Source organism: Thunnus maccoyii, chromosome 3 (genome assembly GCF_910596095.1).
Source record: "Thunnus maccoyii chromosome 3, fThuMac1.1, whole genome shotgun sequence".
NCBI classification, from domain to species: Eukaryota; Metazoa; Chordata; class Actinopteri; order Scombriformes; family Scombridae; genus Thunnus; species Thunnus maccoyii.
The window spans coordinates 7562902-7579047 of NC_056535.1; the positions used below are offsets into that span (position 1 = coordinate 7562902).

Here is a 16146-nt window from a genome sequence, read left to right on the forward strand (position 1 = left end):
TAGCATATTCTCTATTTATAAGGATACGACAGATTAATCAACATTTCTGCAAATGTGTCTGTGCTAAATTTCAACAGTAGTCCTTTGGCAGAAGGTCCTAAAAACAATGAACTGGCAACTTCACAGCATATGACGGCAGAACTACATTTCCCAGAGAGCTGTGCTGCAGTATAAATAGTAACGAAAGGGGCGTTCCCTCAATGACATGTGGAGGAGGTAAGAAGCGGATTGTTGCCGAGGACGCATTCAGCTGTCAGAGATAACGCCGCTCAGCCTGCACTTACCTGGAGTTTCACTACCATGGACTTAACCGAGGATAGCGCTGTGGAAATTATCCTGTGCTGACCCACTTATTCTCACCTTTCTTTCTCTCAATCTTTGCCGCCTTCTTTCATTTCTGCCAGGTAAAGTCTTTCTGTATCTCTAGTTTTCCAGCTAGGGCATTGTTCATTTTGTCACTGAGCTGTAGGAAGTAGCCCACGCGCTCGTTTTTTGCTGTTGTTTTGCTGCAGCTCTTGTCATGTCATTTAACTAGCATGGATGTTTGTGTCCCAGCTGGCATCTCAGAAAATACTTCAAAAATGTCACAAGACGTTCAAATGTCTTTATATAGTGTGGCATTAGGTTTACACAGAGCAAAACACAAACTTTACGTGCTGTGTATCACATTTATGGAGTGGTGAAGTGGGGCATCACAGGCTATAAGCAAACAACAGTGTGACGTTTAGCCACTAATCATACCAATCGACCAATATTAGCTTACATTTGACGAGAAACATCACAGCTTAATTTGTGTTCTCCTCCTGTAAGACCTTTTCGTTTGATGTTACAGTGCTGCATACTGCAAGTTTATTTCATATTTCGAGATAAAATGGTAAAATAGGGAAATAAGAAATAGACCACTTCACCTCTTAAAGTGGTACTGGCTCAACCTCGAGACAGACTGAAGGATGGTGACCTTAAATTAAGATGTGTTGGCTTTACAAAGCTAACAGTAGTACAGTGCTCAGAGAATCTTTATTGTGTTTACTCGGCAGGTTATCATTGTATTCATTGTATCATATCTAATAACACTTCATGCAGGTGTTTTACACAAATGTTTCCAATTTAAGCAAGTTAAGCAGTTTATCACAGCAACACAGCAAAGTTATTCATGTCTTTTTAAGCACCTGTTATATGATTTGATATAAATAGTCTGTCTGTATTAACAATAAGCAGGAACACATTCTTAGAAGGACAAAAATGAGCCTAATAGAGCAGTTATTGTATTTATTTCAGATGTCAATACATGATCATTTCTGGTAAATCGCTCCGCAGTTGTTACTCATCATCTTACAGCAAGTGGTGTCCTGATGATGGGCTGGAAAACTTAAGATGGTTTGAATCCAACTCTTTACAAACTCCAGATGTTGTAAAGTCAATGTCATAAAAGTGATGATGTAATCTTTTTTTTTTTTTATGAAATCAGTCATTGACAACCTGTGTGTGCAGGAACATGGAGCTGTAACAAGCAAATGTTTAGTATTTTTACCTAATTAATGGCTTATAAATACTAATGAATTGTCATAGGTGAATAATATTGTGTTGATTTATTAATCACTTCTTTTAAGCTCTAACATTTCATGATGAACCAAAGTTTGTGATTTGATTGAGTTTTCCTGTAGTGTCTGCTTCAAAGACCTGTTATGTCAATCATTTGCAGGTGTAATCAAGCCTGAGGAACCATGTCGGACAAGATGTCCAGTTTCCTCCATATTGGGGACATTTGTTCCCTTTATGCAGAGGGCTCCACCAGTGGATTTATCAGCACTTTAGGGTAAGTCTGCTTGTTTCTATACATGGGTTTTTATGACCCTTGTTTCTCCTCCACCTCCATACCACCTCATGTTGTAAGATTCCAGATGAGATCAGTGGAGAGATGGTGCTTCAGAAAATACTGTCCCACTATGCAAAATACACAACCATAACACAGTACAGGCTACAAAATAAACACAGTAACCCATGTATTGATTTACATGTTGCTGTTTTGAGCCAAAGAGATGACTGTACTGATGGAGTAGTATAATGGATGGGTTCATATAATGGATGGATGTATTACCTCTTTTTGGTAGGTGACAACTGAAGTGTCAACAGAAGCATTACCCATTTGCTCCACCACATTTTATTGAAAATAATAAGTGATCTGATTTCAGTGAGACAAAGGGAACCAAGTTTCAGAGACAATATGTTCTTTTCAGATAAAAAATATAGGAAATCCTGTTTCTGGGATATGCAGAGACAGAGAGAGAGAGATGGATCTGAATTAATAGTTGGACTAGAGAGGGAAGTGAAAGATCACAGAGTGCAGAATTCCTTGCTATCTTTGACCGCAGACACTGAAGACCCAACTCCTCAAAATGTAGCTGGACTGAGCCCTCTTTAGTCTCTATTTTCTCTAAATGACTAACATTTTGTAGCTTTTATCAGTGGTGACTGTCGCCCCAAGGTTTTATTTTGTCTACAGTAACAAGCAGAACTGATTTGCTTTGTTGTAATTTGGCTGCGTAATTTCACAAGTTTCTTAATGCTTTCTAGTATTATAATGTTTTTTTTTTTTCAGTACAAAAAGTGAGTTTAATACAGTTTATGACTCTGAGATCATACATACAGGTATGTACCTCTTGCACTTATCAGCACCTCTGCACACAGCCTGTCGATGGCATGACTGATTGCAGTCAAATGATTGACTATTTCCCCATAATCTGATAGTTTTGTTTCATGAATACGGAGCATCATTGTGAGTCAATTTGAATAAAATTCTGCCAAGTGTTATTAATGTAAAAACTAACATAGTTTTATTTGATAAGCTGTGGATCCTGTAGTAGTTATCTCTCTGCTTTCATTTCCTTGATACTGCTGGGTTGGCCTCAAATTACCACGTCTCTTCCTGCTTCATGCTGAGCACCATTTATTTAAGTGCTTGATGTCTTCCCTCCTCCCTAATTATAGGCAACGAGTTAAAAGTGCATCTCATTATATGCAAATTGAGCATATCCTGACATACAATTGACAGTCACAGAAACAACAGAAGGCTAACAGAAAAAGACATCACAGAGACGGTGATCATTTATGTGAATTTCCTTCTCCAGCAAATCTGACAACAGGGCTGGCACGTCTGTTTTCCGGACTCTCTTTTCTGCTTCCTTTCTATTTTCTACCTCAGGGTGGTTGTTTTTCTTCTCCCAAGGTGAAAATGAACACAGCATCTGTGTTGTCGCCTCCTCTCTCTCCTTTTAAGTGCTGCAATCTTCCTCTTCTTGCCAGGTCACTATTCTATTTGCCTCTCACCAGAGGCCGTGCAGAGCCCTCCTCCTTGCCAGCTCTCTGAAACCATACTCTTTCACAGTTAGTCTTATGCGTCACCCTCCATGGCAACAAATGTGTGCATAGCTTTGAAGACTGCCACCATGACAGAGCTCATTTGTCAAATCTCACATCTTGTGTTGTTGTGCCTAGTAATCATTGCACCCCTCCCACTGCTGCGGTGAGCACTTTTGGTTAAGGAGAGGAGAGTAGAGGGCGTGACTATAAATAGCATTATCGTATTAGGTGTTGCTTTTGCTGTCAGTGTACTGAATGTGACCCCTGAGAGAGACAGTTGGAACCACCTGGACCACTGCTGGCTCAGTGAGGATGGCACCCAACATCTTGATGCTGGGATAAAGCCATGATGCTGTATCTCAGAATTCTTTAGCAGCTTCACAAGGGCAGCTTTCTTCTCAACCTTGGACACAGATGACTTGAAACTACTGTTCTTTTTGGACTTTATCCCATCAGTGCATCAGTGTGATCAAGTCTATGGTGCTTCATTCCTACAGAGGAGAATCTCACACCATGTGCTTTCTTCCCCTCCTGTATCATCACAGAGTTCCTGTGGTGCAGTGTACACTGCGTGAGCTATAAAAAGATGCATCTGACTGAGCAGGCTAGAGCATCCTTCTGAAGTGTTGTATTTGTGCTGATCTACTATCTGATAGTATTCCCAGGTGTTTCCCCAGAATTCTGGGTATGATGGTGCTATCAATTTCGAAAAAGTGTTCGTAAAGGTGGAATGATGTTCTGGTTCCCTGGTGTACAATTATAGTACAATCTGACACTTGTGCCCCAGTTCAGAAATGTATATCCTCATTCTCTAGGTCTTTGGTTGACAGCTTCTGTTGTACCACACATTTCCTTTCATAACACTTCTCGATATTTGAATCTCAGACAGGAATGCATAGAAACCTGTTGCCCTGGCTCATTCATTTTTTAGTGTGGTGGTCTGCACTCTTTCAGTGTGAAGCAGAGGTTTAGACAGCTTAGGTTATCTTTAATCAGGCCAGCACTCTGGGCTCAGGTATAGTAGATTTAGTCAGTAGAGTACTGAACATAGAAGCCTACCTGTCTCTCCATACACTGTTATATGTCTTTATCATGCTATTCATGTGTTCCAGATGAGCTGACATTTCTGATTAAATCCGGCAGTTCTCTGCCCACTGCCCGCGGTGTGTGGTTTCTAGGACATACTTGTCATTGTGATTATGTCTTTTAGGTCATCTGTCTGTAACTGGACTGTGAACAATTACTTGAGAAGAACACAGTAGAAACTCAATAACTTACCTACAATTTCTCAGTAAACAGTAGATGGATTTCATTAGATTTTGAAAGACTGTTAGCTGCATGAGCTAGCATAATAATTCTGTCTGGATATCCATGTACAGATACAACCTGGTTTCTAATGAAAATAAATTAGCATTAATTAGCTAAATAATTATCATTAGCATGAGGTTTGTTATAATGGTAATTTGACTGATTGTTCATGCATGGAAATTGAAAGATTTTAGAACATGTATTGAGGTTTATAGTCTATTAAAGCTGCATGTGTCTTGAGTGATTGACTCATTTCAATGATGGCTGTGTCCCCAGGCTTGTGGATGATCGCTGTGTGGTACAACCAGACACAGGCGACCTCAACAACCCACCCAAGAAATTCAGAGGTAAGGCCTCAAAAACACTCTCTTCTTACTTAATAATATCTTAATGTCTAAAGTATACTGTAAGTTAAGTTGTTAGTTTAAGTGTATTATATTAGAAATTTCACTTTTTTATTTTCTGTACTTTGTTATTTATTGGACATGGTCTTTAGTGTTCTTTCAGATAGGTCAACTGTAGTTCAGATGTCAGAGAAGTATGCCTTAGAGAGAGGAGAGTAAATCAAAGGTTATGACAAGAAAAATGCTTCACATTATCAGTGTTTCTACAAACTTTTACAAACTGTTTCATGGTCAGCAATCTGCTATAGGAATTCCCATCAGTTGTGGCCATTACTGTCTGTTGTAGCCAGGACACTTTCAAAAACATTTTTTTTTCACTCAGTGGTGTTCTTCTAGTTACACTTTTAGAAAAATGCTGTTGGAACATACAAGACAAGACAGATCTAGATCGATGACATTACAGTTCCTTGTATGGAAATCTAATACAAGCCAAAGTATACAGGTTATCCAGTATTGGATAAATGATCCAAACCAAGGCTATAAAAGTAGATAGGATAAGCACTGGCTTTTGCCATTCTTGTGTGCGGTTGTGTATCTTGTACTTATTTCATACCATATTGTGTTGTTGATTCATTGAGTGTTAATGTTTGGTTAGACGATTCTCAGTTACGTGTAAAGAAATTCATAGTTGTCTCTTCATATCAGTTTTTTCCCATTCTGTTAGATTTATACTAAAAAGAAGTTAATAAGTGTGGCGTAACCAGAAGATATATGGTGACAGCAGGGTAGACTGCTAAGTGCTGCTAAGTGACCATACTGGGTAGGAGCTCCTTTCTGTCTTCAAAGCAACTGGAATTCTTTGAGGCAATCTTTTCTAACAAGGTGTTTAAAATGCTCTGTCATGATTTTTGGTCCATGCTGGCTAAATAGCATCATGTTCACAGTCATGCTGTGAGCTTCCCTTTGTCAGAAAGATGCATTGCTGTGTTAAGGTTTGGGGACTGTGCAGGTCCCTGGAGTAAACTAAAGTCACTTGTGTGTCCCTGGAACCATGTTGAAATGGTAATGGTTATACTGGAATATTACCTGGTTGGAAGCATTTATTTGAAAAAGGGAGGACTGTAGCCATGATCACCTGGTTAGCAACAATGCTTGAGTGCTGTTGCATATGCTCACTTGGGAAGAGAAGGCCCAAGAAAACATTTGGCAAACTGTTACACAACCAACAGTCACCTGTTTGACACAAAGCAGGATGGATCCATAAATTTGTGCAGTTTTTATGGTACATTTTGACCCTGACCCTGTAATATAATATATAATAAATATAATATAGTCAGGTATATCTCATGAGGTGGTCAGTGAGTGTATTTTCAAAGTGGCAGCCACTTTCAAGCAAAAAGGTTTCTGGTGTTGTGGCAGATGTCCAAGAGAGGTCTTAGTCAAGAGGGAAATGATGCATTTACCAATGTCATTGTCAATGGCATTTCCATTTACTTGGAACAGTGTCCATTGCAAATTGATTACATTAAATTGACCTCTTTTTTAGACATTGGAAGCCATGCAGGATCTTATCTAATGTGTCATTGTTAAAATTGGAGTTCTCTTGTGTCATTCTTGTGTGATAATAATCTAGAAGAGGATATTGCACACACAAGCTCTCTGACTGTAGAGGACTGTAATCTCAAAGATCCTTTTACCACAACAGATTCATAGATAAATTTGCACATTGTTTAATATCAGCTAATTAAGTAATATTCATAATTCTGAATTCTGTCACAACTGAAATCTGCAGATAATGCTGGCAATAGCTTGTAGGAGGCCAAAAAAAGAGATTGATGTAGAAGACAAGTCAGTTTTGATTGCATGTTCTCATGTAGTCTGCAGTTTCACCTAAAAATCAAAACACTTATACGTCTCTGTAAGAACACCCAGTATTTGTTCTCTGTCCACTTGTGACTGCTTTCACTGAACTTGCACACTGTATGTTGTCTAATTTCTGTTTTAATACTGTATCACTTCATCCTTGTTACTTAACTGTTATCCTGGCTCTTACTGGTCACGCCCCAGTAGCCTACAGGTTAAGATGCATGTCTCATAATAATAATAATAATAATATCTAAAGTTTCCCTTGTTTCCTGTAAAAACAAACAAACAAACAAACAAAAAAACATGTTGCTATAAAAAGGGCAAATACTCAGCCAACTTACTCTGTATAAATTAAGGTTTTAAATTAATTAAAGTAAAAAATTAAATGATCTTATACTGTAAACTCCTAAATAAGTGTGTAATAACAAATGAACAGATCTGAAAAATCTTTATTATACCACCCAGATGTCCCTTGAGATTACATGAAAATGCAACGCTATACATAGCTTCTGTACCAAGGAATAACAATGTATACTTTGTAAGTTTGCAGTTAAACTGCTTTGGATGATGGATTTTTTTATTTAATGGCTCAGGGTGAAGAGTTTCCCAGCCAGAGGCCTGACATTTTTAGTGAAATGACCTAGTCTGACAAGACTCAAACAGTCATGTAGTCGAGGCATAAGGAATAGTCTACCACATGTAGTGTTTCTGTTAGTGTTCATTGATCTCAGAATGATTGCTGTCTATCAGGCAGAGTTAAGCATCAGGCCCTTGACAACAACCTGCCATTTTATCTTAACATCTAATAGCAGACTCCAATCTGACAGCATGAACATGTGCACATATTATCTAGAAGGCATGTGGCTATAAATACAATGTCTTCAGTTTATTGTGATATATGCAGTTCTATTGTTGATTTGTTTCAGTTTCCCCTCTCATTTAAACTCTTACCACCCCTCTAGTTATCTGCCTGGTTTTATTTAGACTAAGTAGCATCTAAATTAATGGCTTTTTGAGACTTGGTGACCACCTGGTGAGATAGAATGAAGATGTCTGAGTCATTGCCTCATTAATTTTCATACTGTTTTAATTTACCATATCAGGATGTGAGCTGCTTGATGTTTCCATTTATGTAGGTGCAGGTAAAAACCACAGTCAACTGACTTCATCTGTCAGTACAATCTAGATAGGTTTCATATGTTTCCATTAGTTTGATAGATGTGAAATGTTCCATGTCAACACTGTTCCATGGCAAATGAAAAGCAGACTGCTGGACTTCAGGGCAAAAAGTTACATACTGTAGTAAACAGCCTGTATTTTAAGCTTTTTAGAACATTATACCTCCATACTCTCTCTCTCTCTCACACACACAGCCCATTTCTTTTACCCCTTGCTTATATAACCTTTATGCATAATGCATACCTATTATCACAGTCTGCACAGTGACATTGTACTTTTCTGTGTCGATCCAAACACATTGTTCTACATTGAGTGACCAGAAAGAAGGAAACCGCTGTGCACTGTGACATAATAAATTGTTTTTGTGAAACTTTTTTGTTGTTTTAATTGTTGAGATTATACCAGACAAGTGTTGATTCAACCGTCTGGTAATTCAGCATGTCAGAGTGCGCCCTGTACATATCATTTTGCTGTCCCAGTGATTATGAACTCCTAGCTGGTTCACAGCAGTATGACTGTTCATTGGAAGGTTGATTATTACACATGGATTTTTTTCCTAGAACTGAGACAACTTTAACGTGTCTGCCAGACCAAGAGACAACCTTGATAATTGACTAGCACTGTGTACTCTGCTGGAGCTTGATCAATACACAACCAACAAAGATGTATACAACATTGTTTTCCACAATTTTAGAGTGCCAGTTCATCCTGTAAAGGAAACCCCCACCCCTCTTCATCTTGTCAGAATTATGGTCTACCTCATAGAATTTGCTTTCTGCATAATAGTCACTAAGTAGACTGTTTCTACTCAGCCACAAGTTAAAACTATTAAAACAAGAGCAAAACTGAAGGTGTAACGTACAACACTGTGTGGCAGTGAGGGGTTGATTAAATTAATATTAAAATTAATAAATGACTAGAAGAATTAGAATAATAAACATGACTTTCAGATCTGAGCCATTTATTGTAAAACAAGCATGTCAGCTGTCAGATTTACACAGTAGCTATGGTAATATAAAAAAAATGCAAATTTTCTCTGATTGATCTACATAACTGATTGACATGAACAAGCGTTTACACTCTATTTTTCTTTACAAAATGTAATCTGATAAAATGTTAATGGTGAAATTAAGATGTGGATTAATTGTAAATTTAATACACAAGACTTTGACCTGCAGACATCATGTACATCATATTAATGACTAATATAAGAGAGATCATTATCTCCATATAAAATGATACTTGTGACTTCCTGCCAAATAGCAACATTTGCCGCCCTTCTTTATACTGTGTATGTCATGTCCCTGTACGTAGTTCCCACCTGCCACTGTTTTCTGTTGGTGCAGTATTACCTGTGTTTACATTTGTTGTCATGATAAATAATTCAGCAGTTTTTGACTGATGTACCTGTGTGCCAGTTTTCAAGCACAGATGTTTTGGCAACTTGAACCTCTGTTAGTCACCTCATATTGGTTTGAAAACAGGTATTGGAAGTGCATATTGCATAATGCATTTCCAGTGAAACTAGCAGTAACACAGATCAACAGATAAGTGTCCTCCATCCTATTAGTCAGTATTTTTTACTTAGGTTCCAGAAATGTTGCTAATCAAGATGATTGTACCATATATTCTCTACCATTATTTACCATGATGTTTGTTTTGACTGATGCACTGTGGGTAAAAGTGTAAGCTATTACTCAGAAAGATTTGTATTATTACTCAGTTCAGTAGTCTGAAAATGTATAGGGATTGTTTAACTCTAATGTACTACCACCGGTTGCAGTGGTAGTATATTACCTCTGTCTTTAAGGCCAGTGTTAAACAGAAGCAAAGTGTACTAGGACTAAATCCTAACGTCCCTGTTGAGTATTAATAGCTCACTTAAGCGATTTAAAATGTCCGTATTCCAGAGAGCTTTAGCACAGCATGGTAAACCTTGCTTCTTTGTGGCTGAGTGGCTAATACATGAAATGAACTATTAAATGCTTTGTTGTTGTTGTTGTGTGTGTTTATGTATACACACATACAGGTTGAATGCATCCTGATTACTTACAGAGAGTACAGAGATTTATATTATATTACATTTATTCAATAAACAAATATTTATTCATTATACATACACTCACCAGCCACTTTATTAGGTACACCTGTTCAACTACCTGTTCAGGCATGTAGACATGGTCAAGATGATCTGCTGTTCAAACCAAGCATCAGAATGGAGGAGAAAGTGACTGTGAATGTGACATGGCTGTTGGTGCCAGACGGACTGGTCTGAGTATTTCAGAAACTACTGATCTACTGGGATTTTCATGCACAATCATCTCTGGGGTTTAGAGAGAATGATTCGAAAAAGAGAAAATATCGAGTGAGCAGCAGTTCTCTGGGCAAAAATGCCTTGTTGATAGCAGAGGTCAGAGGAGAATGGCCAGACTGGTTCAAGTTGATAGACAGGCAAGAGCAACTCAGATAACCTTTTGTTACAACTGAGGTATGCAGAAGAGCATCTCTGAACTCAAAGCACGTCAAACCTTGAAGCAGATGGGCTGCAGCAACAGAAGATCACACCGGGTGCCAATCCTGTCGGCTAATAACAGGAAACTGAGACTACAATTGGCACAGGCTCACCAAAATTGCACAATAGAAGATTGGAAAAATGTTCCCTGGTCTGATTAGTCTCAATTTGTGCTGTGACATTCAGATAGTAGGGTCAGAATTTAGTGTAAACAACAGGAAAGCATGGATCCATCCTGCCTTGTATCAACAGTTCAGGCTGCTGGTGGTGGTGTAATGGTAAAATTGGCACACTTTGGGACCCTTAGTACAAAATGAGCATCGTTTAAACACTACAGCCTACCTGAGTATTGTTGCTGACCATGTCCATCCCTTTATGACCATAGTGTACCCATCTTCTCATGGCTACATCCGGCAGAATAACGCACCATGTCACAAAGCTCAAATCATCTCAAACTGGTTTCTTGAACATGACAATGAGTTCACTGTACTCAAATGGCCTCCACAGTCATGTTGAATCTATGCCACAAAGAACTGAGGCAGTTCTGAAGGCAAAGGGGGTCCAACCCGATACTAGCAAGGTGTACCTATAATAAAGTGGCCAGTGAGTGTATGTATCTATCATATTATATGGGTTGGTGCCATGTGATGTTGTTCATGTATGAAACGGTGAATGTGCTGTATTTTTTAAGCATTACTGGGTGAACTCAGTCCTCCAACACCTTTTATTGTGCTGTTGTTGACAACCTACTCACACTATGCCAGCATCACAGGCTCTGATCAGGGTTTCTCACTGTACACAGTTATCCTAGCATGGTGCCTACTATGGTCATGCAGATAGTTTTTTTTTTATTTGCTGATGGTTTGAGTTTTCTGTCACAGTTTGAAGAAAATACAAAAGAGAGATGAGATTAGAAAGATTGCAGTACTGGCACATCATTGAAGGACACACTGATGAGAAGATAAGAGGGACACACAAGACCAGACCCATGTCTATCAACTGTTGTTCTGTACACATCACTGCTAATGAATGGCTAGCGTCATTCAGCAGAACAACAGAACATGGCTGTGTAGAAGTTCAGCATCACAAGCCTGGTAAAGACTAAGGCAAATTAACAAAGATAAAAAATAAGGTGAGAATCACTAGCCACACTGGGGTTGTTGTTTTATATGGGAAGCATGCAAATGTCATGGGTGAGCCTGACATGATGATTGACATGAAAACTGTGTTTTGCCGTAATTCAGCACATATGATTGGAGCACACCGTGAACATGGATTAAGAGAGGTGCATTAAGCTGCATGAGTGCTTTGAGAAAAATCAAAGGATGTTTTGATCCTTTTTTCATGATGAAAATATGTCCCTGCTGGGATATACTGTACCTGCTGTGAATCAAATATGACCATTCTGTTCACTGTGAAAAAGCAAACTACAAACTTTTAACCTGCCTTTGAAGACTGCTATAAATACGTTGTTGTTGACTACCCACAGCAAAAATAACTGACCACAGAAGACAGACTTTCAGTTTCGACTATTCAGCTTTTACGATGGGAGGACCAAGTCCATTTGTTATTAGTGATTTGAATAAGTTAATATTTCTCTTTCCTGTGTTGTATTGTGTTTTTGTTTTTATTCATCTTTTTGTTCAGTTGTGTGAACCATCGAAGAGAGTGTCATTGTTATATATTATGTACAATTTTACATCACTTGATTTAATAAACACTTCAGCATTAATTAACCTATATTATTCTTCCATCCATCATCTGCTCTGTGCTTGTAACTTACCCTCCACCAAATACATCCCTGCCCATGAAATTCACATTCCTCACAGTTTATTTTCTCCCACTCCCCATTTGGTTATCCATGTCAGACAGAGGTTCTCCCAGTGCCCTATTTTCTTCATTGGTCCTTGGCCTCTTCTCTTCCTGTCCTCCATCCTCCTCCCATGGTGCTTATCCATTCCTCTCTTCCACCCCACGCTCTATGATGGCTAATCCCTGGACACTCTCGTGTTGGCCGCATTTCTGACAAAGGCTGCCAGAGTATCTATTTTTACCGCGGGTATAGCTCATCAGGTCCCCTGTACCAGTTAACATATACAGTAGCTATACTGAAGCCATTGAAAACTAATTGATAAAACATTTTAACATTATTCATCACAGTTTTTGTCTCATGTAATCCACAAAGTTTTGTTGGTGTTGTTGAGATGCTGAAAAGTTTGTTTCTTTCCATTGTTAATATTCTATTTTCTCTTCATTCATTTGGTATTAAATGTATTTTGTCATTTATAATAACACATCAAATCATTTTTTAGGAAACATTATTTATACATTTTATAAATAAGTAATATCAAATGAATGATTTCACTCATGTGCAGATCATGGTAATCAGTCTCAGCAGGAATTGCCCCTCATTGATTTCCATGGCCAGTTAAACCGCGTGAGTGGCCCTGTAGCAAAAATTTGCTCTTGGCAAAGCCAACTTTGGCCCCAAAAGCCCCTGGGGGGCTGTCGTCTGCTCTGCCTGGTAGTAATCCAGCCTTGAGATGCCCTCTGATGCCATTTCATTGCCTATTTGTACATCATAGGGCTGAGGAGAATTATGAATTTCATAACATTTTGGTCTGATGGAAGCACAAGAGGAAAAACTCAGGATTCAGAAGTAAAAAGGTTCATCTTGTGGGGAGTATGAATGTGCACACTGAATTTCAATGCAACATCTCCAATAGATTTGTGTATTTCTTGCATGCAAGTGGAAATCTTTGCCTAGTAATGAAGAGGTCACCTCTGTAAACATGAATATCCACAGCAAATTTGATGGAAACTTGGCCAGTAGTTGTCTACATGGGCCTGGCAACTGACCAACATTATTATTCTTAAGGTCCATTGCTAGGGGAGGAAAATTGTTATCATTTCCATCTCTAATATTGATATGATATTGGAGAAAGCAAATCTTGTAGAACTTCAGGAGAAGAGGGTCCTGTACAATTTGTGCAGACGGAGTCAAAGGTTAGATATTTTTAATATTCCCCACAGGCTCAGGAGTATACTGTATGTAGTCTGACTGATTAAGACTTGTCAAGTCTTATTTTTATTGGAATTTGAGCAGGTTTTACAACGTTTTTGCTTTATCTCCTCTGTAAGGCACTTTGTGATGTCTCTGCTCTTGAAAGGTGCTATATGAATAAAGTTAACTTACTTACTTAGCCCAAACTGCCCAAACAGAAGTACACTGTACAAATATACACTCCATCTAGCCTTATAATTAAACAAGTCCTCATTTGGTTGCAATTGAGTTCAAGCTAGTAGCCTACTCTGCTATTGCTGATAACATACTGTAGTGCGTGTCACAGTGTTAACATTGAGTGCTGAAGTAAAGATGAATTTGATGATTTCGGTGTCTGTTTTCCCATGCCTAACGTAATCAATGGATCAATTTCCCAAAAGTTATTGCTGTGGTCTTTTGAGCTGCACCTCTTCAAGATGAAGTCTGGCAGCCAGGTATCTGTTGAGACTGAACTAATAGCTCTTCACTTTTCTCTTTCCTTATCTTCTTTTCCCAGACTGCCTTTTCAAACTGTGTCCTATGAACAGATACTCAGCACAGAAACAGTTCTGGAAGGCTGCAAAGCCTGGAGGCAACAGCACCACTGACACACTCCTCCTCAACAAACTCCATGTAAGGCTCTTCTCCATCTTTAGCTCATCTGCTCTTTGACTTTTGCCATGGTGAAAATAATTGGTTGGTGTATTAGTGACATACAGCTACAATCTTGAATTTATGTGAAATGTACTGTATATGTAGCATTGTTCTTTCCAGAAATAGTATTTTGGAGAGACTGCTTCACCTTGATAATTTAATGTTTTCTTGTGCATCTCTGTCCCCTGCTCTGTGTTGTAGCATGCTGCTGACCTGGAGAAGAAGCAGAATGAGTCTGAAAACCGCAAGCTGCTGGGAACGGTCATCCAGTATGGAAATGTCATTCAGGTTTGTTCAGGAGCCTGTAAGATAAGGTGCTATGGATAACAGAACTGCAGCGGTATATAGCACCATATCAAACTGTCTGCTTGATAATACTGACTGTAATTATGTTTTAATCAGCAAGGAGTTTTAAATAATTCCTACAGCACAAAGGTGTGCTATAAGGTTTCCTCTTGTAAGGTCTTATCTTGCTTTCCTCATTGCCCAGGAATTGTTTGCACAGAGGTATGAGATCATCTAAAACCAAGAATGGTCATGCATTCCTGCTCTATGACATGCACAAGGAAGACTGTACATACAGTGTAGGATGCCCCAGTTGCAATATACTGACATTACAGTAATAAAGTGAGCACTAATTAGTTCCTGCTTTGCTGCAGGAGATGCTTTTAAACATAAAATTGAGAAAATATCCTTGCAAGGGTAGTCTAACTAAATATCTATCAAATACAATGAATTGCACTTGGCATTTTGTGTCAAAGCTTCATCAGGTCTACTCTGCAGTGCAAACTCATTTGTTCTAACACCTCATATCACATTGCAGGCTTAGTTGATAATAGATTATTGTAGATGAGTGAAACTATGCTGCAGTAAAGGTCATGAGAAGCATTTTGGAGATTTTAAGTACTAATTTAGAGAATAAATAAACAGTGCTGGAGATGCATATTTTCAATGAAGAGTTCCCTTGGGCCTTGTTGTGACTGTGACATATTTCCATCTTTGTTCCAACATCTGTAATTCTTTCCACTGTCTGTATTATGTCATTTATTGTAACTATGATGACTTGTAACCATGTAATTTTGTTTTCTTTTTTTGCCCACAGTTGCTACACTTGAAAAGCAATAAATATCTGACAGTGAACAAGCGTCTACCTGCGCTGTTGGAAAAGAATGCCATGAGAGTGACTCTGGACTCAGCAGGAAATGAGGGATCCTGGTTCTACATCCAGCCCTTCTACAAGCTGCGGTCCCTGGGAGACAGTGTGGGTAGAGTGGGGTGTGGGATTCAAGTTAATTATGCTCAGTAGGAGAATTTAAGGTTGTATTTTTAGACTTTTCACGAGGTTTGAAAACAGTCACATGGACTCACATGTAGCTTGCTTTTATAAGACAGGAGGAATTAAACAAGATAGAAGATAAATGACCCAGTCACCAGAGCACCAGCTCAGGTTGCAGTTTGCCCTTATGCTTGACTTTCCAAGCAGAAGGAACTACTGACAAATTGATAGTTATCTGTCTTTGTAAGTCCATGTTTGTGAGATGTGTTTGTTAGTTGGATAAGATACAGTGTATTCTCAGTGTCAACAAAACATTCTGCAGTTTGCTTGGACATAACTAAGAGGTGTATTTTCAGATGCTTCAGTTTGAATGGCATTTTTATTACCTGCCCAACAAGGCAAACTAAAAGAGAATATGTAACAACCACTCCAAACATGATTGGTTAACCACATTTTCCATCCATTATAGTTATACAAAGCCCCCAACGATGTGTCAGCACCATGGTTCACTCGCAGGTTTCTATATCAGTTGCATAGATAATGTTTGGTACTCAAGGCATTAGGAGGAAGACCATATTTTTTATAGTGAAGTATAGTTTTATAA

General features: G+C 38.6%; 1 protein-coding gene across 11 annotated transcripts in view; it reads left to right on the forward strand.

Annotated features, from left to right (window-relative positions):
- Positions 1 to 213: 213 nt before the first annotated feature.
- Positions 214 to 16146, forward strand: part of itpr1b (inositol 1,4,5-trisphosphate receptor, type 1b) — an 87332-nt gene continuing 71399 nt past the window's right edge. For all 11 annotated transcript variants that reach the window (XM_042404534.1, XM_042404561.1, XM_042404576.1 and 8 more), the window contains exons 1-6: positions 214 to 404; positions 1703 to 1816; positions 4945 to 5015; positions 14130 to 14245; positions 14468 to 14554; positions 15369 to 15527. In XM_042404534.1, the coding sequence (XP_042260468.1) occupies positions 1725 to 1816; positions 4945 to 5015; positions 14130 to 14245; positions 14468 to 14554; positions 15369 to 15527 (525 nt within the window). In that variant the 5' untranslated portion in view covers positions 214 to 404; positions 1703 to 1724. The remainder of the gene's footprint in view (positions 405 to 1702; positions 1817 to 4944; positions 5016 to 14129; positions 14246 to 14467; positions 14555 to 15368; positions 15528 to 16146) is intronic.